The 25,901-nt window shown below is 41.7% G+C and overlaps 2 protein-coding genes and 3 non-coding genes across 7 annotated transcripts; all 5 read left to right on the top strand.

Annotated features, from left to right (window-relative positions):
* On the top strand, positions 1-11,403 carry CCT6A (chaperonin containing TCP1 subunit 6A). The gene is made up of 14 exons (XM_038375944.2): positions 1-355; positions 730-793; positions 2,713-2,847; positions 3,596-3,769; positions 3,965-4,068; positions 5,130-5,240; positions 5,847-6,006; positions 6,275-6,357; positions 6,789-6,885; positions 7,419-7,566; positions 9,025-9,158; positions 9,470-9,572; positions 10,523-10,595; positions 11,044-11,403. Exons 1-14 carry the CDS (start codon positions 219-221, stop codon positions 11,114-11,116), a joined length of 1,596 nt encoding a protein of 531 aa, XP_038231872.1. The 5' UTR covers positions 1-218; the 3' UTR covers positions 11,117-11,403.
* On the top strand, positions 3,263-3,394 carry LOC119844884. Its single transcript, XR_005289430.1, has one exon. It is a non-coding gene; the product is annotated as a small nucleolar RNA SNORA22 (small nucleolar RNA).
* Positions 4,849-4,984, top strand: LOC119844883. Its single transcript, XR_005289429.1, has one exon. It is a non-coding gene; the product is annotated as a small nucleolar RNA SNORA15 (small nucleolar RNA).
* On the top strand, positions 5,547-5,678 carry LOC119844885. Its single transcript, XR_005289431.1, has one exon. It is a non-coding gene; the product is annotated as a small nucleolar RNA SNORA22 (small nucleolar RNA).
* SUMF2 (sulfatase modifying factor 2) lies at positions 7,573-25,580 on the top strand. Of its 3 annotated transcripts, XM_043499575.1 has the most exons (10): positions 7,573-8,817; positions 10,900-10,909; positions 15,653-15,797; positions 16,893-17,007; positions 19,180-19,224; positions 20,399-20,549; positions 22,999-23,054; positions 23,627-23,711; positions 24,328-24,493; positions 25,367-25,580. In XM_043499575.1, the coding sequence occupies exons 1-10, from the start codon at positions 8,803-8,805 to the stop codon at positions 25,461-25,463; spliced, it is 885 nt and encodes a 294-aa protein (XP_043355510.1). In that variant the 5' UTR covers positions 7,573-8,802; the 3' UTR covers positions 25,464-25,580. The 3 variants fall into 3 exon arrangements, with proteins under 3 accessions (XP_043355510.1, XP_038231602.1, XP_043355509.1); XM_038375674.2 differs by lacking the exons at positions 7,573-8,817; positions 10,900-10,909 and adding an exon at positions 13,803-14,031 and having other exon boundaries at positions 15,644-15,797; XM_043499574.1 differs by lacking the exons at positions 7,573-8,817; positions 10,900-10,909 and adding an exon at positions 13,900-14,031 and having other exon boundaries at positions 15,553-15,797.
* Positions 25,581-25,901: the final 321 nt, after the last annotated feature.

The raw sequence follows: 25,901 nt of genomic DNA, 5'->3' as shown, positions 1-25,901 counted from the left end.
GATTTGCATATTAACGGCTTCCAACGGCCGCGAGCGCCGCTGCCGGGGGCGGGCGCCGGGAACGAACGACAAGGGAGCTGCCCAATGGTCCTGCCGCCGGCTCGGCCTGGCCAATGGGAGGCGGGCGGGGCGGGCGGGGCTGGCGCCGGCGGAGTGTTCTAGAAGGGCGGCGGGGGCGGCGGCTGTGGTAACTGGGGCCTCCTCTTTCCGCGGCAGACATGGCGGCGGTGAAGGCGCTCAACCCTAAGGCCGAGGTGGCCCGGGCCCAGGCGGCGCTGGCCGTGAACATCAGCGCGGCCCGGGGACTGCAGGACGTGCTGCGGACCAATCTGGGCCCCAAGGGCACCATGAAGATGTGAGACCCGCGGGGGGCCGGGGCGGGGCGGGCCGGGAGAGGCCGCGTGGCTGAGGCGGGTGAGGCCCGCTGCGGAGCCGCCGCCCGCGGTGACTGGCGGAGCGGGAGGCGCCGCTGGCGGCCCGGCGCCTGCCTCGGGCTCCCGCCAGCCGCGCTGAGGCCAGCGGCCGGCCCAGGGCTGGAGACAAAGCCGCGGGCGGGAGGCTGGCGCTGGCCGCGGCCCCCTGGCCGTGCTGCGCCGCGCCGATGGCCCGTGGCCGTGCAGGCGCCTGGGAAGCCGCGCGCTGGGCTTGGGCCCCGCGCAGGCCGCTGGGGAGCGGGGCAAGGAGGAGGCTGCGCAGCGGCTGACGGGTTCTGCATTGTGCCTCTCACAGGCTGGTGTCCGGGGCTGGAGAGATCAAGCTGACCAAAGATGGCAACGTGCTGCTTCACGAGATGGTGAGTGAACACTGAATTCCAACTTCTTTTTTTTTTTTTTGGAATAGCCTTCCAAGGGAAGCAGTGGGGGCAAAAGATCTATCTGGTTTTAAGAGTCTACTCGATAAGCTTATGGAGGAGATGGTATGATGGGATAATGGGATTTTGGTAAGGAATTGATCTTTAAATATTCAGGGTAAATAGGCCAAATCCCCTGAGATGGGATATTAGATGGATGGGATCTGAGTTACCCAGGAAAGAATTTTCTGTAGTATCTGGCTGGTGAATCTTGCCCATAAGCTCAGGGTTTAGCTGATCGCCATATTTGGGGTCGGGAAGGAATTTTCCTCCAGGGCAGATTGGAAGAGGCCCTGGAGGTTTTTCGCCTTCCTCTGTAGCATGGGGCATGGTTGACTTGAGGGAGGCTTCTCTGCTCCTTGGAGTCTTTGAACCATGATTTAAGGACTTCAATAGCTCAGACATGGGTGAGGTTTTTCGTAGGAGTGGGTGGGTGAGATTCTGTGGCCTGCGCTGTGCAGGAGGTCGGACTAGATGATCAGAATGGTCCCTTCTGATCTTAGTATCTATGAATCTATGAGTGCGCCCCTTTCCCCCAGACCCCGGGGGCAAACAGAGCGGCTGGAGCTCTGTGCGGTAATGAGGCCCAACGGGGCTTCGCCTACAATGGCTGAAGGCAGGGGTAGTTCGGGCAGATGTTCGCTAAATCTCATGGGTTGGCAACCATAAAGGAAAGTTGTTCAATTCCGTAGTTAAAATGTGTCTGTTGCCTCATTGGTGTGGTGTTTACCAATCTCCGACCTCAGAAAGGGTTAGCTCTTTCATTCGGTTCAGTGGAGCATCCGATGAAGTGAGCTGTAGCTCACGGAAGCTTATGCTCTAATAAATTTGTTAGTCTCTAAGGTGCCACAAGTCCTCCTCCTTTTCATCTTTCATTCGGTGTCCTGCCTGTTACTCTTAAATATACTCGGGTTCACCCAAAATTTCTTTTGGTTCACATAACACTTGTATCAGAGTAGCAGCCGTGTTAGTCTGTATTCGCAAAAAAGAAAAGGAGGACTTGCGGCACCTTAGAGACTAACAAATTTATTTGAGCATCTGATGAAGTGAGCTGTAGCTCACAAAAGCTTATGCTCAAATAAATTTGTTAGTCTCTAAGGTGCCACAAGTACTCCTTTTCTTTTATAACACTTGTATGTCTCTAAAGTCCCAGTCTTGCATCTGATCAGGGAGAGGCCTGCATTTCTATTGCAGACAGTAGGGCTCTGGGTAGATGTACATGCAGAATTGAGGCCAAAGGTAGTAAGGTACAGATGTGTGAGGATAAAAAAAGAAAAATGTACCAGGCTGCATGGTGGGTGTGGTCCATGTGTCAGTTTCTGCTACACACAGATCCATAACTACACTGTAGATTCTCTGCCACATGCTAGCTAAATGAAATATTACAGCAGTCTTTCATTGTACCGTATTTTACATCACTCTTTTAAATGCCATCTACTCTGTGCTTATGTTTTGTCTACTCCATTAAGGTTAACTTTTCTGTGCTGCTTCTTAAAATAACATCCTTTTTCTTCTTCCCCGGGTCACTGTCAGGCATGTATATATGGTCCTTTTACAATAACTCTGCTGATAAGGACTTCTTAATGTTTGAAGAAACCCATGCTGTGCTTTGGTTCTTTATTTTCATTGCTTTTTTGGTCAAAACAAGAGTTATGCAAAGTCTATGACCACTATAGCTGGTTCTTTAAATATGACTCTTTAATTAGATGGTGTCACTTTAAACTAATAAAAACAATCATTCAGATGCACTATTGGTTATGAAAAGTAAGTACTGGCCAGATATAATTGTTAAACTGGTTTCAGATAGTTACTCCCATAACAATTCAACAAGATTTATTGTCCAGTGTCTTGTTTTTGTTTAGCAAATACAACACCCAACAGCCTCCTTGATAGCAAAAGTAGCAACAGCACAGGATGACATCACTGGAGATGGTACCACTTCAAATGTTCTGATCATTGGAGAGCTGCTGAAGCAGGCAGATCTCTATATTTCCGAGGTACGTATGAATTTTTCACTTTCATAAGAAAATGAGTGAACATTTTCCTTTGAGGCTGTTCAGCATCATTGCAGTTAATGTTTCATGTTCATTAATTAAAAAAAACAAACAAACAAAACTTCAGGTGTTACAGCTCTTCTAGAATTTTATTTTGTGACACTTTTTATTGTGTAAATACACTGGGTAAAAACTAAAACAGATCAACTAGGCAGGGTTATGTTATTACAGGTTGAAACTATCTAGGATAGATGCAGGATGTATCTTGTATCTATCGATTTGTTTTTGACTTATTTCTATTTGGATTTAAAGCTCTTGTCTTCTAATTGTATGACACCAAGAGGCACCTTTCTAGAGTAAGGAATCATTGCTGGCAGCGTGTGCCAGGAAACTTAGGCTGATACCTTATTAATTTATGTTGCACAGTGAACACCCAAGTGTGCTTTGTAGTTCCCTTGGCTATAACTCTGTGCTAGAATAATCTGTACTTTTCCTCTGCATTAGAAGGAGTGCCATTCCTTTTACATGTATTCAGAAGGACAGTACAATTTTTTTTTCCCCCTCTCTGTAGCATGCGAATTCTAACTTACTTCAGTCTTAGAGCACCACAGTCATGGGTGTTTGTGGTATCCGAAGTTTGGAGATAACACTTCAAATCTTAACTTTTCAAGTAAAACTAGTAAATAGGAGTTTTCAGGTGTGAAAAAAGGCCACTCATCATTCTGTTAACTCTTTTTTTAAAAAAAATTAGGGATTGCACCCTAGAATAGTCACCGAAGGATTTGAAGCTGCAAAGGAAAAAGCACTTGAAGTTCTGGAGAAAGTCAAAGTAACCAAGGAGATGGACAGGGAGATACTTGTGGATGTTGCCAGAACGTCCCTGCGTACTAAAGTTCATGCAGAACTTGCTGATATCTTAACAGAGGCAAGTGTGCATGTGTTGTCTGTCATCTTCCCTTCCTGTCCTTTCGTGTAAGGAACTCCAGGTGTTCAGTTTGTTCTGTAACTATTTGAGGAAGGGGTGAGAATGTATGAAAGTTGGGGAAATATTGGCTGGGTTGCTTTTTTGATGAATGCATTGTTTTTTTTTTTTTTATGGAGGCATTCTCTTCTATTTCAGGCTGTAGTAGATGCTGTTTTGGCAATCAGAAAACCAGATGAGCCTATTGACCTCTACATGGTTGAGATTATGGAGATGAAGCACAAATCAGAAACTGAAACCACGTAGGTAGCTATAAAATGTTGGTAATGCATTCTGTACTTAAAAGGTTAATCATAGCATGAAACTTAATTGCTTTAAAACAGTTGAAGGTAGTATACCACCTCTGAGTCCCTCTGCCAATTTTTGTCAATTTACAATTGCATTTTCCCATTTTTCTTACCCCTCTTTTCTTTGAAAGAGGAAACTGACTACAAAACTGATTAATAGCAAGGTATTGTCAGAATTACAAAATAAATAACCTGAAAAATAGCCTTTTTCCTGTAATCTCTGTTATGCTAATCTTCTAACAGGCCGGGAGGGACTGCACACAAGTGAGACTAAATCATGTCCCTTTATGCTGGAGAATCTGACTGTATTCTTCTGATACACTTTCCTGAACATCATTATCACTACACATTCATTTCAAGTATAAAATGTACATTAGGTACATGTATATAACTGTTAACTTTCAAAGATTGTTTTAAAACGGTTGTCAGCGTGAAAAACATGAAGTGTCTTATTTCTTTTTAACTATTCCATCTTTTTTTGGAATGCAAGTCCACTTCCAGTATAGATGAAGTGGAAGTTTTAGGTGACTAATCAAAAATGGAAGGTGAACGGGAATCCAGCTCTCCACCTTTTGTGACTCTAAAATATTGGCAGCGCAAGGTGGCTCCTAATGTGTCTTAAGTGTCCTCTTAAGTGAAGATGTATAAAATCTTATCAGAATTACATGTTGAGAACCATGATGCTTCAAAATTCTTTGAAATTACAAAAAAGTGTAGATATATTTAACTTCAGTGGCATGGATGAATTCTGCTTTGGCTTCTTCAGTAGCTAATGCAGTCAGACACTATGCTAGAGTATATTTCCTTTTCACTTGTTTCTAATGGTATGCTTTGTGTAAAGTTAGCATGTCCATACAAGTAGGATACATGATCCAATGAATTCTTAATATGACAGTATGGTAGTTAATCTGTTTGTTCAACTATAGTATGAGTTTTATGACTACATTTCAGGAAAACAAGTTTTCTACCCTGTGTATAAAAGATTTCTTATAGGTCATCTTACTGACTTTTTACAGGCTGATTAGAGGACTTGTTTTGGACCATGGTGCTCGTCATCCTGACATGAAGAAAAGAGTGGAAGATGCTTACATCCTTACTTGCAATGTATCCCTAGAATATGAAAAAACGTAAGTAGTCACCGGTGAGACAAGGGAGGAAATGTACTTGACTCTGGTAATGTGAATTCATATTTGCATATGTATCTTAAACTTTTAAGAGTAATAAATATTTTAGAATATCCTTTTATTTAAAAAAAAAAAAAGCCTGGTTTTCTGTAAAAGGAGGAAATGAAGTCAAATGTTTCACTCCAAAGTAGTGGAGTGATGAATTGGCTTTTGAAGTGGGCTGGATTGTGGACACATTAGCATAATAGTCCCTTCTGTTGGCTTATTGAATGACAGAAAGTCTCCCCTATGCCTCCAACAAGTCTTACGTTGCACAGTGAATACCCAAGTATACTTCATAGTTCCCTTGGTATAACTCAGTGCTAGAATAATTCTGTGCTGTACCTCTGCATTGGAAGGAATCCCTTTCCTTTTACATGTATTCAAAAGGACTGTTCACTTCATAGTTCTGTACTGTAATTTTAGCTAATTGATGTCTTAACTGAAACATGTAAGTTAAATCCTCTTCTGATTTTAAGATTCTGCTAATTAAACACTATAGAGCACTAGTAGTAATGTTGAACAATGTCTCTTTTTTTTTTTTTTTTTTTTTTTTTTTTTCATTTTCAGAGAGGTGAGCTCAGGATTCTTTTATAAGAGTGCAGAAGAAAGAGAGAAGCTAGTAAAAGCCGAGAGAAAATTCATTGAAGACAGAGTGAACAAAATCATAGATTTGAAAAAGAGAGTCTGTGGTGATTCAAATAAAGGGTTTATTGTGATCAATCAAAAGGTGAGAATTTTTCCCAGTTACCTTGTATTCTCATTTATTTTAAAATGTTAACAATCTTGGCGGGCCTGATGCTTTCTTTTCAGTTAACTGTATAGGCTTCTTCAGACAAGCCTTAGTCAGGCTTGGTCGGCGGTGTATTTTTTTCAGATCCGTGTGCATATCTTCTACCTACTTCTGTATGAACTGAATGTACAATTCGGTCCTTGGTGCTGGACTGAATCTCTATATTTTTAGTTTTCCTAATGTGTACTTCTCCCTTCGATTATAGGGAATTGACCCATTTTCCTTGGATGCACTTGCAAAAGAAGGAATAGTAGCTTTGCGCAGAGCAAAAAGGAGGAACATGGAGAGGTCAGTTCTTGGGGAAGGAATTTTGTGTTACAAACTTTCACTCTTTCCATTCTTAGTTTTATTGTATATTTTCTTTCAAAATTGAAGTAAAATACCCCTTTAGCTCAGGCACATACACATCTTGCAGGAGTAAAAACTGCCAATCCAGTATAAACCATGTTTACAGTAAGCTTTCAACTCCGAGTAGTATAGAAGAGGCTTGAATTGTTTTAAACTTGAACACTAGGAAATCACCTGAATAAACAAACCTTAATATCTTGAAATTCACAAACAAGGAGACCAGCATATATATTATAACAATATATGGCATGGTGTGAAAAGCAGCTTTGCTCAGGACTATTCACGCAACTAAGATTCTCTAGCTTCTTTCCACTTCCACATTTTTTTTAAATGTAACATGCTTTAGGTATTTTATATACATCCTTTTTCAGATTGACCCTTGCTTGTGGTGGTATGGCTATGAATTCTGTGGATGACCTCACTGCTGACTGTTTGGGGCATGCTGGTCTTGTCTACGAGTATACACTGGTGCGTAAGATCTTCAGTTTGTAACCAAGGCTAAATTAGATATTCCTCTGGCTCGTATCTGGTGTCTGCAGCAATCTTTTCAGTTCAGGCTTTATTGTTGATTCTGCTACTTCAAACCATATGGAGGTCTTTGCCTGCATTTAGGTGCCCATGAAAATTCATTTACAAGTTTGAGAAGTCTCATAAAAAGTCATTGGGACTTCTTGTCATGTGTGGAACATGTTGGGGATAAAGAATAAAATTGAACCAAAGAAAAACACAGAATAAACTTGTTCTCTAAGGCTAAAATGTAATTGAGAAGGTATCTGAACAGCTTCTGAGGGTGAGGAGACCAACTTCTCCCCTTCTATTTCTCTTCTCCTCCTGAAAGGTTCAGGATAAAATTAATTTATCTGAATAACTCTTGACTTCGGTCTTAAAATACTCAGATGCACCATAGTTAAATATTTTTCATTTAGTGATTTACGTGGATATGCTGTGGGCTTTTTTGTTAAGCAAAAATGTGATATTAGAAACTTGCTATTGGCATATAGGGTGAAGAGAAGTTTACCTTCATTGAGAAGTGTGACAACCCTCGCTCTGTTACCCTGTTGATCAGGGGGCCAAATAAACATACGCTCATGCAAATCAAGGATGCAGTAAGAGATGGGCTACGTGCTGTCAAAAACGCTATTGAGGATGGTAAGTCTCGTGGTGGTGGTAAATTTAGTGAGGTCTTATGAGGCACATCTTGAAATGTGCAAAACATACCGGCCAATGCACATCTATGTGCCTGTACTTTTCTGCCAGATGATATGGATAAATTGTTCACTTTTGTTAGTAGTTTATACAGACTCTGTGCTAAAGCACACTTCTACTTGAAATGTTCCTGGTGCCTTGCTGTTTTTAAAGTGAGTATTTAGGAAAGATGGACACACATATTTGGTCGGTTATTGTAACTTCAGTTACATGTTAGGTGATGCAATTAATAGCTGCATATTGCCTTTCTCCAAGAAAGGGAATAAGTTGTTAAATGTTGCTGGAATATGTTTAGTACAAGATGCTCTAATCACTACAGGGAAAATTATTAAAACTTTAGATCTAATTAAAGTCGGTGCTTTTGGAAGTGGGAAGAATAAAAAATGCATACCCCTAGCTGCAAGGTGTATGTCTACATGTGTGGTAGCATATAGAGTAGACACCGCACACCTCGTTAGCACAAATATAAAGAGCAGTGTAGACAGTGAAGCACTGCTTGGCTGAATAGACATATGCCAGAACCCTATATCTACCCTACATGGATCTCTACACACCCAAGCAGTGCCCCCCATGTCTACACTGCCACATGTAGCTACATATTGTGGTGTGGACACAGACTGTTTTTCACTGCTGTGTGTAGCTATATGCAATATACCCTACATGCCACTAGAAGCATACACAAGGGCTAGGAAAGGCTTGCTTTCCAATCATCTAAAAGACTATTACTCTGCATTGTCAGTCTAGAGTTCCTGCTGGGAACTAGCATTAGAATAGCATTTCTTATCAGTGGAAATAATGAACTGGTAGCACGTTTTTCAAAAATCTGTTTAAAATATCTTGAATGTATATGTATGATGTTAAAAAAATTGAGTTTTATTCCAAGAAAACTGTAGAATTGCTGCATCTCTTCTATTCCAATCTCCATTTCAAAGGGAAGGAGAACTAAAACAAAGTGGCTCTTCTAGATGTTTTTTTAACTAAAAATGACACATGAGAACTGCAAACTGTTGATGTGAAAGCCTTTTACTATGTGTAGATTTTTGTGCTTTATTTAAAAATCTTGACTTTTTTTTCCTGCTGTCTTGCTGAAATGTCTACAGTTGGCCTAAAATATAACTGCTGTCAACACTTTAGATAGCTGGCTAGTCAGTAAGATTTTTACTGAAAATTACCAACACCATGTCTTATCATATTCACTAAAAACATGCCAGAAACATACAGGCTTTAGTTTTAACTTCCTAGCTTTCTCTCCACCCAGTAAAAGCTTGGAGCTCTTCACTACAGTCAGCAAATCTTAACTGACCTCTTTTTGTCTCTGTGGGAGCTTCATGACCATTAACTTAAATTATGTAGTCTCATTGTTTGATAGGCTGCACACTAGTGTGTCTTATCTCTTTACAGGATGTGTAGTTGCTGGAGCTGGTGCATTAGAAGTGGCAATAGCTGATGCTCTTGTGAAACATAAGCCCAATGTAAAAGGAAGAGCCCAGTTTGGAGTTCAAGCCTTTGCAGACGCTCTGCTCATAATTCCTAAGGTATAAAAGTACTCTTGGTTCAAGTAATAGTTTCAGAGCAGTTATAAAGTGTAGAAAATTGTACCTGTCTTAGCAGTAGTCCCTTTCACTGAAGTCTTTTGCCAGAGGGCAGACATGAGTAATAAATGTTTTGAACTGAAAGCAAGGATGTATTTCCTAATTTTTGTCTGAGTTATACCAGCAGGGGGATATTTGGGAGCTGCGGTAGAGATTAACAGTTAATGATGCACCTTCTGAAACAACATACAGGGCTTTAAGTTTAATACATAAAATGTGCTTTTTTTTTTTTTCCCCTTCCTTCCCCCTCCAAGGTTCTTGCGCAGAACTCTGGCTATGACCCCCAGGAAACACTAGTGAAAATTCTGGCCGAATATGCAGAATCAGGACAACTTATTGGAGTTGATCTGAACACTGGTAAGAAACTTTAAAATATGTTCAGACAATTAGGATTAATTTTCGCTTTGAGCCAGCAAAGTGGTGCTGTTTCTGGTGAGGGAAATATAGAGCTTTTTTTTTTATGTACAGCAAGTCCATCATGTTTTAGCTTCCAAAGATGTTTCAAGACTGGCAGAATTTTTGTAAGATCTGGCAGATTTTCAGTCAGCAGCTTCTCTAGTTGTTTACAGGTTTCAGAGTAGCAGCCGTGTTAGTCTGTATTCACAAAAAGAAAAGGAGTACTTGTGGCACCTTAGAGACTAACAAATTTATTAGAGCATAAGCTTTCGTGAGCTACAGCTCACTTCATCGGATGCATTTCTGATGAAGTGAGCTGTAGCTCACGAAAGCTTATGCTCTAATAAATTTGTTAGTCTCTAAGGTGCCACAAGTACTCCTTTTCTAGTTTAGATTACTAGAAGAATATTTCCTAGAAGAATACTTCACTCATGATTAATATTTAACTTCAATATAGCTTTATGCAAGAGAATTAATTAACTGACTTGGTGAGCCACTGTTCCCCATTTTGGAGGCTCAGACACTCATTTATAAAATGGATTTTTCATTGTAACACATGGGCACACAAAGATGAAGGTCAGTGTTAAGTATGAAGTAGGAGATGCTTTGGTTTGCCTCTTGGTGGCAGCAGCAAATGTTTTGCTAGAAGCTGGGAATGGGTGACGGGATGGATCACCTGATTACCTGTTCTGTTCATTCCCTCTGGGACATTAGGTATTGGCTACTGTCAGAAGACAGGATATTGGGCTAGATGGACCTTTGGTCTGACCCAATATGGCCTTTTTTGTGGTGGGGGTAGAACATGTTAATGTCTTGTGGTTTCCTATTGTTTGTAACAAGATTTTGAACTACATTAATAAAATGCTAAAATGTATCAATTGTCTAAAAGGGGATTTATTTTGCATTTTCAGGTGAACCAATGGTGGCGGCGGCAGCTGGAATTTGGGATAATTATAATGTCAAAAAACAGCTACTTCATTCCTGGTAAATTTTTGTATTTTTTTTTTTTAATTTTAAACTGAAATAGGCTTCTATTGCTACTAGTCAGATTTGATGGATTGATATGGGATGGGTTAATCTTTACAGAAATATTTTATTTAAATGTACAGTGTAGAAATAAAAACATGCGAGTACAATAGTTATATAAAAATGACTAGTCTTGATATCCATTTCACCTCTGTCTGTCATAGAGAAATCTGACTTGTTAAATAAGCCAAGATTGGTTTTTAAGAACTTAGAGTGACACTTCAACAGCTGGTACAAGTTGTTTGTTTTTTTTTTTAAACAAGTTAGTGAATGTAGAACTTAATCTACGGAGTGTGTGTGTGAAGTGGGGACTGAAGGGGGGGAGATGCATGCAATTGGTACTCTTGTTTGGATGAACTGTAGAATAATACAGAAGTTTTGACTGTCAATGTTTTGATCTTTTTAGCACGGTGATCGCTAGCAACATTCTTTTGGTTGATGAAATTATGCGAGCAGGAATGTCATCTCTCAAAGGTTGAACTGAATCTGCCCTCTGCTGTGATGGTTGCCTTGAGTAGGGAGATAAAAAAAATAAATAAAAAAAAAATCCAGCTACAGGCGTTATTTTCTCCAGCCTCCAGTGGATCTTCACAGTAACAGAAGTAGCTCTCTCTCTCTTTGGAGTAAACATAGCCACTCTCAAACATTGGCATCTATTCAAATATTAGGTTCTAAAATCAGTTATTTATTATTTTTTTTTCTTAATTGCACTGAAATGTACAACTTGGAGTCTTTTTACCCAATAAACAGTTCTGCTCTGTGCTTATCTTGTAGTGGTGTCAGTTACTTAATATGTTTTGGTTGGGATGGCTAATGTGGGACAGGTCAATGTAGTTACATAATTGTCAACTGTGAGGAAATGTCACTTTCTCAGAATTCACTCATACCCCAGGCAGGGATGACTTTGTGGTTCATGTACACATGCAGATTGGATTTCACCAAATTCCTTGTAGCTTGAAAGATTTGCAAGGAGTGGAGAGCCTCCATAGGGTTTGTAAAGAATACCTTTTTAATTGTCTGGGAGGCAATATGTTTTAATATGTAGGACACTGCACTGGGTGAGAGTCAGTCTGGATTCTTTTCCTAACTTTGCTGCTGAATTACGGCCATTAATGTCACCTCGATGCATCATTTTCTCTATCTACAAAGTGTGTGGTGCGGCAGTAAACAACACCTTCATTTGTAAAGTGATATGAGATCTATAGGTTGAAAACTGCATATTTATAGGCATAATTCCTATAATTTAATTAGCAATGTATAATGGTGATCTACAATCCAATGTTTTAAAATAGTCCACAAACTTGCTGGCAAGTTCATAGATACTAAGGTAAGATAAGAAGGGACCAATATGATCATCTAGTCGGACCTCCTGCACAACACAGGCCACAGAATCTCACCCACCCACTACTGCAAAAAACCTCTCACCTATGTCTGAGCTATTGAAGTCCTTAAATCGTGGTTTAAAGACTTCAATGAGCAGAGAATCCTCCAGCAAGTGACCCGTGCCCCATGCTACAGAGGAAGGTGAAAAACCTCCAGGGCCTCTTCCATAGAGTATTGTTTGGGTTTTTTTTATTGGCAGAATCTGATAACTCAGATGTGAATTCACCAATGACACAAGCTGCTTGAGGACTTTAGGGGGAGGGATGGACAGGAACTGTTTGACAAACTTTGAACCAGACCAAGCTACAATTCCATCAAAACGTCAAGTATAGGATCAGCTGGCTTGGGTCTGGCCTGATCTCACTGGAACCTACCACGGGTAATGTAGATTCTTTCTTCAGTTGCCTGCCTGTTACGTTTTCCACATTACAGAACTTCTAGTTTGTCTTGCATGCCTTTTGTTTTAATGGTAATCAAGAAATGTTTAACTTCTCTCAACTTTAGCCATGCTTACTAATTTATCTATTCTATCATCTTCGTTGGGGGTTTGTTTTTTTGTTTGTTTTCTTACTATTAGACTTGGGTTGTTTTTTTTTTTCTGAATATGGGCATTAGTCTGATTCCTTGTGCATTATCCCACACTGTGGAGCATGGGTGAACAAGGAATACAGCATGAGGCCTACTGAGTAAAAGCAAAGTCCTGAAACAATATCTTAACACTAGAGTTGTACGTTACTACCTGAAGAATTGGTCTTTAGAGAGTTGAGTTAAAAAGCAAGCCTCTGTACTCCTTGTGTATGTAAGAGCTCACAAAGAGGCTCTAAAACTGCAAAATTTCCTCAGCAGAAAATCTCAACATCTCAGTTAAGAGTAGGTTTCAGCGTAGCAGCCGTGTTAGTCTATATTCACAAAAAAGAAAAGGTGTACTTGTGGCACCTTAGAGACTAACAAATTTATTTGAGCATAAGCTTTCGTGAGCTACAGCTCACTTCACCAAATGCATCCGATGAAGTGAGCTGTAGCTCACAAAAGCTTATGCTCAAATAAATTTGTTAGTCTCTAAGGTGCCACAAGTACACTCTTTTTTTAAAAAAAAAAAAAGAGTAGGTTCAAGATATTTCTCAATAAAAATCTTACCCATCTGCAAGTTGAAATGCTTTATGCTCTTGACGGGGCAGGTAGGGTAACCAGTGCTTTCCCCAGTTAAAGGAACATAATATAAGGGCCAGTCACCTTCAAAAGGGGGGGGAGAGAAACCGCTCCAGGCTCTAGGCCTTCTGTATGACCATCTGCGTCTATGGGAGCCTACAATCCCCTCCCCCGCCTCATGTTTTAAAAATCAAAACACCTTTCCGTTGTCATTTGTAACAAAAACCCCTGCAAAGCAGACGGAGTGCACACCTCCACCATAGACAGCACAAAACTGATCGTGTGAAAAGCGTCAACTGCCCAAAATCGGTTTGGATTTTAGGCTTGCTCCTGGGGGGAGAAGGGCAAGATATTTCCCCCTCTTCAAAGGACAGGGATCCTAGGTATTCTGGGTCTAACAATTGTAAGGAAAAGGCTTCAGTAAAAAGTGATTGGCTCTTGCCAATTCTTGATCACTAAATCGCTTGTGCACTAACTTTAATGCACCGTCACGAACAACCCTGCACGGGCTGGGGTTTGGTTACGACTTAATGCAACGTGTCTCATTTCCACACCGACTCCGTGGAGGCAGAAGCCGGCTTCCATGCTGCCGCTTGCGCACATACCCCCCCGCTTTCGTTTCCATGCCGGGGGAGGCGGGGACTCGGGCCGGGAAGAACTTTGACTGGCCTCCCTTCTAGCCGGAGATCCCGGAAGCATTTCAGCCCAGTACACAGCCCTTCTGGGTCACAGGCAGCCTTTCCATCTTCTCCAGTTCATGTCCTGTTCCTGTCCCCAATGCTACCCTGCTCCTCTGCTGGGAGAGTGCAGCTGGCTCTCCTGTTGGGCACCTGTGGGTTATGGAGCAGCTACAGTCTGCAAGGTGAGTTCATGTGTCCAAAGCATGTCTTGCTCCACCTTTCCTTTCCACCTCCTTTACCCTTTACACTCTTTCATTGCAGCAGAGCTTAAGAAGTGGTGCCTGCCCCCACTTAATGACTCTTTCCCCTTCTGTCAGGGGCTGCATTAACCGGAACTCATTTCAAGGAAGTGTCTTCCCTGACTCTCACCACCCTAAAATCCTTCTCCCAAAACAGAGACTTGAAGTACTGCCTTAAAATGAATCCTCAGTTGCCTGAAAACAAGGAAGAAAGGGCCCATCTGTTCCCTTTTAAATACATTTGAAGGAACCAGTATCAAACTCTTAAACTTATTCCAACAGTTAGGTGAAATGAGCAATGTAAAAAGAGACCAGCGCTCCCACCTGCAAACTTTGGAAAAGTTAGCTGGGAGATCCATGCCTTCACTGACTCTAAAGTGCAAGCTTAAGACAGAATCCTCCTGGATACCCCACAAAGTTCAGCTCTAGATCTGATGTTTGTGACTGGTCAGTCAGACTGGTACCTAATTCTCAATGACTTTTGTGATGCTGGGGAAGCTAGGGGAATTCCCTTTCTACTCATCTTCCCTTCTTCACAGCCCCATGCCCAAATTTGTTTCCTAGCTGTAAAGGTCTGGTAACTTCCCCACCCCGATGTATTTTTCCCTTCTCTTTCTTTCTGAAGGTTTGCAGAGTCATTTCTAAATCACAGTTAACACAGTATTTAATCCTGGGCCTGCCCATCGTGGGAGGGGCTACTCCTTTCAGAGTTTCCCTAGTGAATCCTGGATCCTTTGATGCAGCTGAAAAGTGACAGACCTTGAATGCTTTCAAAGGAGATTCCTCTGGTGGCCTGAAATCCTGCATGTAAAAACTGATGAGTGAGACTAGAGGCCAAGAGTGAATACTCAAATCTCACAACTCAAAGCGATACCGAGGAATGCCGCTCTGTATAAATTGCCATCAAACAACACTAAGTCTAATCTAAAACAACAGGTTGAGCTGCTGTTGTCCTCAGTGAACCCTTCGCAGTGTAGATTCTCTAATGATTCCTTCACAATAAAACCTCTGTGCATTTACAAAACTTTCAGAGGGCAAATCCAGGCTGTGTGGGCTGGGGGTGTTTTGTGTTGCTAGTCTGATTCCTTTATGTGGTTAATCTAGCACCATGCAGTGGGGCTGTCTTTCAGATATCAGTATTTTTAGCAGCAATGATCCTGTAGCATATTAAGAGATTCCTAACTCTGCTGCTTGTCCCCTGTGACCTAGAGGGAGTCACTTAGCCTCTCTGCCTCAGTTACTCCAGCTGTAAAATTGAGATAACAATACTTACTTGTTTTCTTCCTAGGAGAGTAGAGAGAATGAGTGAATGGACTAAATTTTTCTCAGGGATAATTTCATTGATTTCCATGGAGTTACACCAGGAATAAGCTCAGTGTACTCTGTGTAAAGGACTTTCAAGATATAAACCACTGTCTAGGTGCTAGGTATAATTATCAACTTTCTATTATCCTCCTTCCCCAACATGCAAACATACCTCTAGCAAAGCATGTACACACTCCAAGATTTTATTGTTACTAATTAATGTTATATTGGATCACAACATCTCTCACAGTTTTTGAAGATGATGGAAACATGGTACAACTGCCTAGCGGGAAGTTCCAAATGGGAACAAATTCACCTGACGGTAAAAATGAAGGGCCTCTCCAGGAGGTGACAGTGAAGTCATTTGGTATTGACAAATATCCTGTCACCAACCGGGATTTCAGGTGAGGCCCACACTTTTAGCATTTGCTTAGTTTGCAGAGAGTGGATGGCGCAGGGTGGTTGAGACTTTCAGCTATATGCAATTAGTCTGGGTAGTGACTGAAACCATCTTTGCTGGGTTTATCTTTGTTGGCAGCCATAGTAATACATCAGCAGCCCCCCATCAGTTGTCCCAGCGTCTCCCACCCATCCGCAGCCCTGCCGATCAGTGCCTCCCTTTCCGCACCTCCTGATCAGCTGTTTCATGGTGTGCAGGAAGCTGGGCGGGGGAGGAGCGAGGGCATGGCAGGCTCAGGGGAGGGGGCGGGAAGGGGTGGAGTGGGAGCAAGGCCTGTGGCAGAGCCAGGGGTCAAGCAGTGAGCACCCCTAGCACACTGGAAAGTTGGCGCCTGTAGCTCCAGCTCTAGATTCAGTGCCTGTACAAGGAGCCGCATGTGGCTCCTGAGCCACAGGTTGGCCACCCCTGCACTAGACTATATATTGGAGTGACTAGCCTACATTGGCACAGAGATGATTCTGATATCTTAATGAGTCCTTTTTGGACATACCACAAAGCTCATCTTGATTCTCAGCTATTTTGGGAGGCGATAGAACACAGATTGGGCAGGGTTATTCACTGCCCTGGATAGTTAAATTTTGGGGACAGATTTGCAATAGGAGCAGTGGATTTAAGTGGTTGCATGTGGCTTTCGTGCAGTGTGAATTTTTGCAAAGTGTACTCACAGCTTAGAATAGGAACTTCTAGTAACTCTGCTGCCTTTATTGGTTGGTTTTTTGGGTTGTTTTGTTTTAATAAATCTAAATAAAGAAACTCAATAGATTTTGTTTTTAAATATTAAAAAAAGTTCACATAACCCCTAACCCTAACCCTAAATTCCATTTAACCAATACAAACTGGGCCAGTTTAATCTCTAAACCTAACTCCATTGAGCTGATTGGATTTACGCAAGGGCTCAATAGACTATAAATGGTGTGAATAGCTCTTGTAAATTGCATTTACTTTTATCAACTTATTGTGCATGTGGATCTTTAAATTTTGTGGTGTTAACCTTGTGGGAGTGCTACCCAGAGACCTATATCTGACATGTTTACACCAGGGAGTTTGTTCGAGAAAAGAAATATAAAACAGAAGCAGAAGCCTTCGGCTGGAGTTTTGTCTTTGAGGATTTTGTATCCGAAGAGCTGAAAAAAAAAGTGACCCAAAAACTGGAGGTAACGTCCATTTGGAGTTTGTAAAGTGACGTGAACACTATGTTATGGGGTTGATTCATGGTGGTGAAAAGAGGGCTGTGGTGTTTATCCTTGGAACTCAGAGTGGTGTCCGGATGGTGGAATAAATACAAGCAGATCCATTCCTGAAAAGTCTATTTATGTTGTGACCTTGTGTGAAGAAAGGACACGTTAACTTCAGCTCTAACCAGGTGCCCAGAAGAAGGGATGCAAGCCTTTGGAAAGCTTAGGCTCCACACCGCAGGGATTAGGAGGGAATTGGATTCCTCACTGGAGAGTTTTTCACTTTATTTCCTGACTATGTTACCTTATTTGTTTGTCTTGCTATAAACATTAACCCCTGAGGGAAAGACTTTGTTGATTGCAATGGGTATTTTTTTTTTCTGCTGAATACTACCACCGGGTAACAACTGGTTTAATATTTTGGCTTTTTCCCCTGCCTGATTCTGCGCCTATTGAAACCAAGAGCAAAACTCCTGTTGACCCCAAGAAGAGCAGGATTGTGCCTTACCTGATTTAAGGCCCCAGTTTGCAGAGTGTGCAGTAGGGTCTGCTAGGCGAGTATGGCGAGAGCAAGGCATCTCCTGATATTTATTCATCAGAATTGAAAACAGGGAAGCCTACATTTTTAAAGGAGTTTTTTAAATCTTGAATTTTCTTTTTAAAATCAGATGCCTCCTGTACCTTACTTATGAGCTTTATAGAAATGTCTTTAAAATGAACCAGCTGCTCATATCCAGCCACAGAATTTAACCATATCCAACTCAAAACCACTCCGCATCCTGTGGCACAGAAAGTGGGAGTGTACTAATAAAGTTTGCAGATGATACAAAGCTGGGAGGTATTGCCAATTCAGAGAAGGATCGGGATATTATACAGGAGGATCTGGATGACCTTGTAAACTGGAGTAATAGTAATAGGCTGAAATTTAATAGTGAGAAATGTAAGGTTATGCATTTAGGGATTAATAACAAGAATTTTAGTTATAAGTTGGGGACTCATCAATTAGAAGTAACGGAAGAGGAGAAGGACCTTGGAGTATTGGTTGATCATAGGATGACTGAGCTGCCAATGTGATAAGGCTGTGAAAAAAGCTAATGCGGTTTTGGGATGCATCAGGAGAGGCATTTCCAGTAGGGATAAGGAGGTTTTAGTACCATTATACAAGGCACTGGTGAGACCTCACCTAGAATACTGTGTGCAGTTCTGGTCTCCCATGTTTAAAAAGGATGAATTCAAACTGGAGCAGGTACAGAGAAGGGCTACTAGGCTGATCCGAGGAATGGAAAACTTGTCTTATGAAAGGAGACTTAAGGAGCTTGGCTTGTTTAGCCTAACTAAAAGAAGGTTGAGGGGAGATATGATTGCTCTCTATAAATATATCAGAGGGATAAATACAGGAGAGGGAGAGGAATTATTTCAGCTCAGCACCAATGTGGACACAAGAACAAATGGGTATAAACTGGCCACCAGGAAGTTTAGACTTGAAATTAGACGAAGGTTTCTAACCATCAGAGGAGTGAAGTTTTGGAATAGCCTTCCAAGGGAAGCAGTGGGGGCAAAAGATCTATCTGGCTTTAAGATTCTACTCGATAAGTTTATGGAGGAGATGGTATGATGGGATAATGTGATTTTGGTAAGTAATTGATCTTTAAATATTCAGGGTAAATAGGACTAATTCCCTGAGATGGGATATTAGATGGATGGGATCTGAGTTACCCAGGAAAGAATTTTCTGTAGTATCTGGCTGGTGAATCTTGCCCATATTCTCAGGGTTTAGCTGATTGCCATATTTGCGGTAGGGAAGGAATTTTCCTCCAGGGCAGATTGGAGAGGCCCTGGAGGTTTTTCGCCTTCCTCTGTAGCTTGGGGCACGGGTCACTTGAGGGAGGCTTCTCAGCTCCTTGAAGTCTTTAAACCACTATTTGAGGACTTCAATAGCTCAGACATAGGTGAGGTTTTTCGTAGGAGTGGGTGGGTGAGATTCTGTGGCCTGCGCTGTGCAGGAGGTCGGACTAGATGATCAGAATGGTCCCTTCTGACCTTAGTATCTATGAATCTATGAAATGGGTTAAGCACCAAGAGTCAAGGGTTGGGGATGATTCGATGGCAGGATTGTGTTTTAATCTGGTCTCTTTTTTTCCTTTTTCTTAGTCTGCCCCTTGGTGGTTGCCGATTGACAATGCATTTTGGCGACAGGTGAGCAGTCCGAAGGAGCGAATTGCAATCCCATAGGGCTTCAGAGACTGTCTGCTTACCGGCTGAACTTCATTGGGAGAAGAAATGGCATTAATTACAATGTTAGCAATTCCACTCACATAAAAGGAGGAAATTGAGAGTTAAGCGCAGAGACTCCTCTGTGATTTTCAGAGGAGTCTCCGGGAACTAGATGTTCAAATCTCCCTTTGCAATTTACTAGGCTGTGGGTGCCTAATTCCCTTAGGCTCATTTGAAAATCCATACCAGAGTAACTAGCAAAAGGAATGGTAATCAGAAGGACTGATGACAAGCAGTTGAGGGCACTGGCTGCCCTCCCGGCTATGCACTGTTCTTGTCCATTTTGTTTATATATTTAGGGGACACTGTGATTGGAGGAGTTCTGCCAGCTACCTGGACGTGATCACAGGCCACAGTTGATCTGCAGACCCTTTTGAGATCATTGTCTAAGGGATAACTCCACTATCAGCCAAGTCTTTTTAGTAGAGTAGATAGAACTGGTGTCTGTGTGTTACACAAGTCTCTGAGGGTCTATCCTTAACTGAGACAGATGCATATCCTCCAGTCTTTAGTTAGATTGATTTCTGCCAAGTAGTCAAAGGCAAGGTGCCCTGTACCATGTAGAAAAAGATAAAAGGATGCATTTCCAAATCCTGCAGAAGTTCAGGGTATGATCTTTATACATTTGTGTGAAGCAGGCTGGGCCAGTATTTCGACCACTAACCTGAGATCTGGGTTCAATTCCTTGCTCTGGCCCAGACTGTCTTAGTTAATATTTATCATTTGTACCCTCCCTGCCTTTCAGAAAGTTGTCTTAGGCTAATGAATGTTTTTGGTGTTAAAAAAATGTGTCCACAATGTTTTCTTCCCCCCGACCTCCCCATAGATTTCAAAGGTGTTGCAACCTTAGCTGACTAGCCATCGAACTATACATATGTCCCACAGGTAGAAGCACCTGAAGTCCAAGATTCTTGTCTGTTTCATTACTTTACAGATAGGCAGAGCAAAGTGGGTGGTGGATGCTCATGACAGCACAGCATAGATGATGTGTCTAATCGTAGGCCTCCCAGACTCTGTACTGTTCCCTGTTGTTGGGTTTATTTGACATAAAGTTGTTAGAGTTCAATGAAAACCTGTTAAATGAAATTCTCTTCAGCCAGCAGGTCCAGGATCTGGGATAAAAACCAAGCTGGACTACCCTGTGCTACACGTGAGCTGGAACGATGCACAGGCATACTGCAAGTGGAAAGGGAAGAGACTCCCTACTGAGGCAGAATGGGAATTTGCTGCAAGGGGAGGACTAGAGAGTATGTAAGAAAAGCTCTTGGAACTGATCTCTTTCAAACCAAACTAAGTCATCAAATAATTATAATTGATTCTGTGATGGGATGGCCTGGGATGGCAGGGGACAGGACTCGATAATCCAGGAGAGGTCTTGTATTCCTAAATAATGAAATCCTACCAGACTCAAAGTTCTACCTTCCCCTCTGCTGCGGGGTTCTGGTCTCCGCAGGGAGATGTGGGTGGAAGTCAGATTAGATGATCTAATGGTCCTTTCTGGTCTTAAAACCCATGACTCTATGAAATAGTTACATGAATACGTTTTGAAGCCATCTCTCTGATTAAAGCTCTGGGGGCCAAATTCTCTTCTCAGTAATGAGAGCTGGGTCTGGCCCTTAATGTTCATGCTTTGCGGTGCATTCTGCCTGGGATAATGGGCTGTCCTGGAGTTGACCACAAAGATGTGCTTTGCCTGAGGGAGATGGATAGCATTAGTTGTTCAGTTATGAGGCATGGTCCTGAGAAGTGAACTTGGCTTGATCCGCTTACAATTGAGACATGAACATCAAAGTTTGTGGAACTCATTGCAACAGGATGTCATTACGGCCACAGATGAAATGCTGGCCCCGTTGTAGTTAAACGGGAGTTTTGTCACTGACTTTGATGGAGCCAAGACTTTGCCCCAATAGTTTAGGAAGATTCACAGAGGGATTGGATGTTTATAGGGATAACAAGACTATCCAGAGTTATAGCAGTTAATGCAAAATTTAAAAGAAGAGTTTGGGAAGGGATTAAAAAATCTCATGCTGCAAGGTTTAAACCAACTTCTATTTGAGATTGAGATGTGACCTGCATGTGGGGCAGATTATCTCCCATCCGCCTGCGTGGAGTTTCTTGCATCTTCCTCCGGGGCGTCTGGTGCTGGCCATGGTCAGAGATGGGATACTGGACCAGGTGGACCCATGGGTCTGATCAAGTGTCTCAATGCCTGTGTTCCCACAGTTTTTTCGTAAGAGAAGAGACATTAGCTCTGACATCCAGGTCAAAAACCAGCTCCAAATTAATGTCCACCCTAAAAACTCCCCCTGCATTTTCAATCAGGTACAATATTCCTCTTCACTTCACAGCAGTTAGAAGCCAGCAGTGTCCTACTCCAGAGGCAGCTGCATTTTAGAGGTGGATGAACTGATCCCCATGTGTAGTTCATGTTTAGAAATCATTATGCGCAGAAGCTGTGATTTTTTTTTTCCACCAAGAAGTCTATGGGAGCTAGATGTTCAAATCTCCCATTGAAATTTAGTAGGCTCTAGGTGCCTAATTCTCTTAGGCTCCTTTGAAAATCCCTGCCAGAGTAACTGGCAAAAGGAGTGGTAATCAGAAGGGCTGATGACAAGCAGTTTAGGGCATTGGCTGCCCTCTCAGCTATGCACTGTGTCCTTTAGAGTTAAAATGTTTATTTTTAAAACCAATGCATGGTTTCCTTTTGAACATAAGAATGTCCATATTGGGTCAGACCAATGATCCATCTAGCCCAGTATCCTGTCTTCCAACCGTGGCTGGTGCTAGATGCTACAGAGGGAATGAACAGAACAGGGGAATTTATCAAGTGATCTTTCCCTGATCATCTAGCCCCAGCTTGTGGCAGTCAGAGGCTTAGGGACACTCAAAGCATGGGGTTGTGTCCTTGACCGTCTTGGCTAATAGTCACTTCCTTATTTACTTTCTCCACATCAATCATGATTTTATAGACCTCTCTCATATCCCCCCTTAGTCGTCTCTTTTCTAAGATGAACACTCCATCTTTTTAACCTCTTTTCAGATGGAAGCTGTTCCACACCCCTAACCCTTTTTGTTCCCCTTCTTTGTACTTTCCAATCCTAATAGATCTTTTTTGAGATGAGGTGACCAAAATTGCACACAGTCCTGAAGGTGTGAGCATTTATATAGTGGATTTATATAGTGGCATTATAATATTTTCCATCTTGTTATCTAGCCCTTTCCTAATGGTTCCTAATATTCTTTTAGCTTTTTTTTTGACTGGTGCTGTACATTGACCAGATGTTCTCAGAGAACTATCCACAATGACTCCAAGATCTTTCTTGAGCTATAACAGCTAATTTAGACTCACATTATCTGTATATATAGCTGGGATTATGTTTTCCAGTATGCATCAGTTTCCATTTATCAGCATTGAATTTCATCTGCCATTTTGTTGCCCAGTCTCACCCAGTTTTGTCTGATCCCTTTGTCACTCTTTGCAGTCAGCTTTGGACTTAACTATCTTGAGTAATTTTGTATTGTCTACAAATTTTGCCATCTCATTGTTTATACCTTTTGCCAGATCGTTTATGCATATGTTGAACAGCACTGGTCCCCGTACATCAGTAAGAAAAAGGGTAAAAGCTGACAGTTCCTACTGGTATCCTGGTTTGATCAGGAAGGAAATAATTGGTCCCGCCGCTTCTTTTTTGACAGGCAGAGTATATCCTTGGGGGAACAAGTTTCAACCAAATCGTACAAATCTCTGGCAGGTAAGGTCTTAATACCATCATGTCTGTTATGGGTTGTCTTGATGGCTTATTGATGAAGAAAAATGTCCTAAAGTGACCTAAGGAAACATTTAGCTAGTAAATCATACTGACTTGTTTTCAAGATATTGAACATCAGCTGGTAGGGCTCCCAGGTCAGTTGTTAAATTTGCCACCATTTGACTCTCTCCCCCCCCGCCCCCATCTCCAGGATTTAGAATTTAAAGGTAATATTTATCCATAAATATTTAATATTTATACAGAATATCCTTGCAAGGCAGCAATCTCACCCTGCTCTCTATGGCAGAAGTGGAATCCAGATTCCTCAACAGTTGTGGCTGTTGAGGTTCAGAGTTTCACAAGGGAGGGATCTCCCTCTTTAGCACTTGGAATGGTTGAAACTATTGTTTTATCATATTGAAGTATCTTCACATCATGTAATTTACGACTGTTAGACTGTTTCCATTATTTTAAGCATGACGAGCTTCTGTAAAGCGCAAGCTCCTTTCTACGCCATCCTGGGTGAGGTTTGTTTGCGGCTTTTTTTCGTAGAGTAAAATCCTCTCTTCACACAGGGAATCTTCCCAAAGGTCGATACGGCAGAAGATGGTTACCATGGTGTTTCCCCAGTGAATGCATTCTCTCCTCAGAACAATTATGGTATGGACTAGTAGGCACCTTTGCCCCAGTTTGCAAATGAATTCTTTTGTTAATTTCAATTTAGAAATAATAAAATAAAGTCTCAAGATAGTAGCTGGACTTTAAAACCTAAACTGACATGGAGTTTCTTGGCATTTAGATATGATGATGCTGGGCACATTGAGATTTCTGAATGCTGTTTAAATTGGCTGATGTTGACATGATACATTTTAACACAACCGGCATGACATTGCATGCAATGATTTATAATTATGATACTTGATGACTTTTTGTCCTTCAGTAATGCCTTTCATCTGAGAATCTCAAAGCACTTTATTAATATTATCTAATTAAGCTTCACAATGTCCTTTTGAGTGTAAGCAAGCATTATTACTCCACTAAATAGATGGTCACAGTCAAGTTTAGTGATCTGCCCAAGGTCATGGTGAGCGTGTATTAGAGCTGGGAATAAAACCCAGAGCTTCTGATTCCTGGTCACCTTCTCTATCCATTAGACCATGCTCTTCTGATGGCGTCTTAAACAACCCTCATTGCACCAAAGTGCTTCCAAAAGGACTTTGTATTGACAGTGTATGTGTCCTCCTATGAATCCTGATGAGCAATTTCTATATCTCAGGGCTCTATGACCTGTTAGGAAACACCTGGGAATGGACTGCATCAGAGTATCAACCTCATGGACCTGTATCAAGGCAGCGTGCTCAGAAAATGCACGTCCTGCGAGGTGCATCTTGGATTGACACAGTAGATGGATCGGCCAATCACAAAGCTCGTGTTACCACTAGGTAGGTTTACTTACTGCTGTGGCCAAGTGCTATTTTGCACCACATTGGGGGGCTTATAGTAACTTAACCTTTATTATATAGATTTATTTAAAACTTTTTGCTATTTAATAATTATTTACTTTTAACTAATGTGAAGACCACTTTATTATTATTTATTAATAATAAATCCTCAAACACTTCTCAAATTCTATATGGACAGCAGCCAACTCTGGAATGAAGGCCAGATGCCAGCTAGTGTATGACACCAAATACAACAGTGTGAGAGGGAAGGGAAAATAACATAAGGATAGAAATTATAACAAAGTGTAATTAACGGTGGGAAATAATGTTCATCTGTTTTAATCATACAGACATAAACTCATTTTTGCCAGCGATTATGTAAATGACAATTTCTAAATAATTAAATTGCTTTGCCTTCCTTCTCCATATTAATTATTATCAGAAGATCTCATTTAAAAAGCCTGGGGGAGGAACTGCATCACCCATCAGCCCCTTTGCAGCAATTCTGTACATCAAGTGCCAGATTTTCTCAAATGCTCTGCTCTCATTTAGACCCCTAATTTAAATGGCCAGATTTTTTTTTAATTAGCACAGTATGTTGATGGTTGAGTTATTCTGAAAATCTGGCCACTTACTTAGGTGCCTACATTGGAGTTGGGCTCTTCGAAAATGGCCCCATGTGTCAGTATCATTTTAGGATTGGCTGCCTTTCTGGAAGATTTGCTTTAGTCAAAGACAGGTTAGTGGGCTCAAAACAGGAATCACTATGGCCTGTGTCATTGAGGGGGTCAGATTAGAGGATCTAATGGTCCCTCCTGGCCTTAAAATCTATGACTGAATCTACATAGGAGGGGTTTTTTTGTCCTTTCCCAGGATGGGAAACACACCAGACTCTGCCTCAGATAACCTGGGTTTCCGCTGTGCTGCTCACATCCTGAGTCGGAAAACAGAGAGTAAAACAGAGCTATGATGACATCACTTATTGGAATGGTCCGGAGACGTTTTCTCCCGTGGAGATGCCAGCAATTCCCTGAGCTGTGTTGGATCGAAGTTTGGCGAGTTTTAAAGATAAACATTTGCTACTAATGGTCAGTGTCAGAGTGGAGGGTGTAGACGCTGAGGGTGGTTTTGTCCAGTTGTCTCAATTCTTTTAGACTTTTTAAGAAGATGCTGCTGCTCTCTTTTCAGCTAACTTCAGCCATCCATCCCCGTGGGCCCAGTCCTGCAAACACGTACACACGTGATTAGTCCCAGGGACACGGCTGATGCTGCTCATGAGTCAACTCTTGCAGCCTTTGCTTAGGCTCTTACTTGCCTAAGTTCCTTTTGGAAAAAACTGGGAGTTTTGCTTGAGTAAAGATTGCAGGACTTGGCTCCGTAGGAGTAAGAACTACTGATGTGAGCAAGG

The sequence above is a fragment of the Dermochelys coriacea genome, chromosome 17, assembly GCF_009764565.3.
Source record: "Dermochelys coriacea isolate rDerCor1 chromosome 17, rDerCor1.pri.v4, whole genome shotgun sequence".
NCBI classification, from domain to species: Eukaryota; Metazoa; Chordata; order Testudines; family Dermochelyidae; genus Dermochelys; species Dermochelys coriacea.
This window is presented reverse-complemented; position numbering and strand designations above follow the sequence as displayed.

What these genes read in the sequence shown, in the direction of transcription:
- CCT6A (XM_038375944.2), top strand. Translation starts at nt 219, where the DNA reads ATGGCGGCGGTGAAGGCGCTCAACCCTAAGGCCGAGGTGGCCCGGGCC. An exon ending in CCCAAGGGCACCATGAAGAT is followed by an intron (nt 356 to 729) that starts GTGAGACCCGCG and finishes TGCCTCTCACAG; the next exon opens with GCTGGTGTCCGGGGCTGGAG. An exon ending in CAGATCTCTATATTTCCGAG is followed by an intron (nt 2,848 to 3,595) that starts GTACGTATGAAT and finishes AAAAAAAATTAG; the next exon opens with GGATTGCACCCTAGAATAGT.
- SUMF2 (XM_038375674.2), top strand. Translation starts at nt 13,947, where the DNA reads ATGCTACCCTGCTCCTCTGCTGGGAGAGTGCAGCTGGCTCTCCTGTTG. An exon ending in ACAATGCATTTTGGCGACAG is followed by an intron (nt 19,225 to 20,398) that starts GTGAGCAGTCCG and finishes AATTCTCTTCAG; the next exon opens with CCAGCAGGTCCAGGATCTGG. An exon ending in CTCTCCTCAGAACAATTATG is followed by an intron (nt 23,712 to 24,327) that starts GTATGGACTAGT and finishes TCTATATCTCAG; the next exon opens with GGCTCTATGACCTGTTAGGA.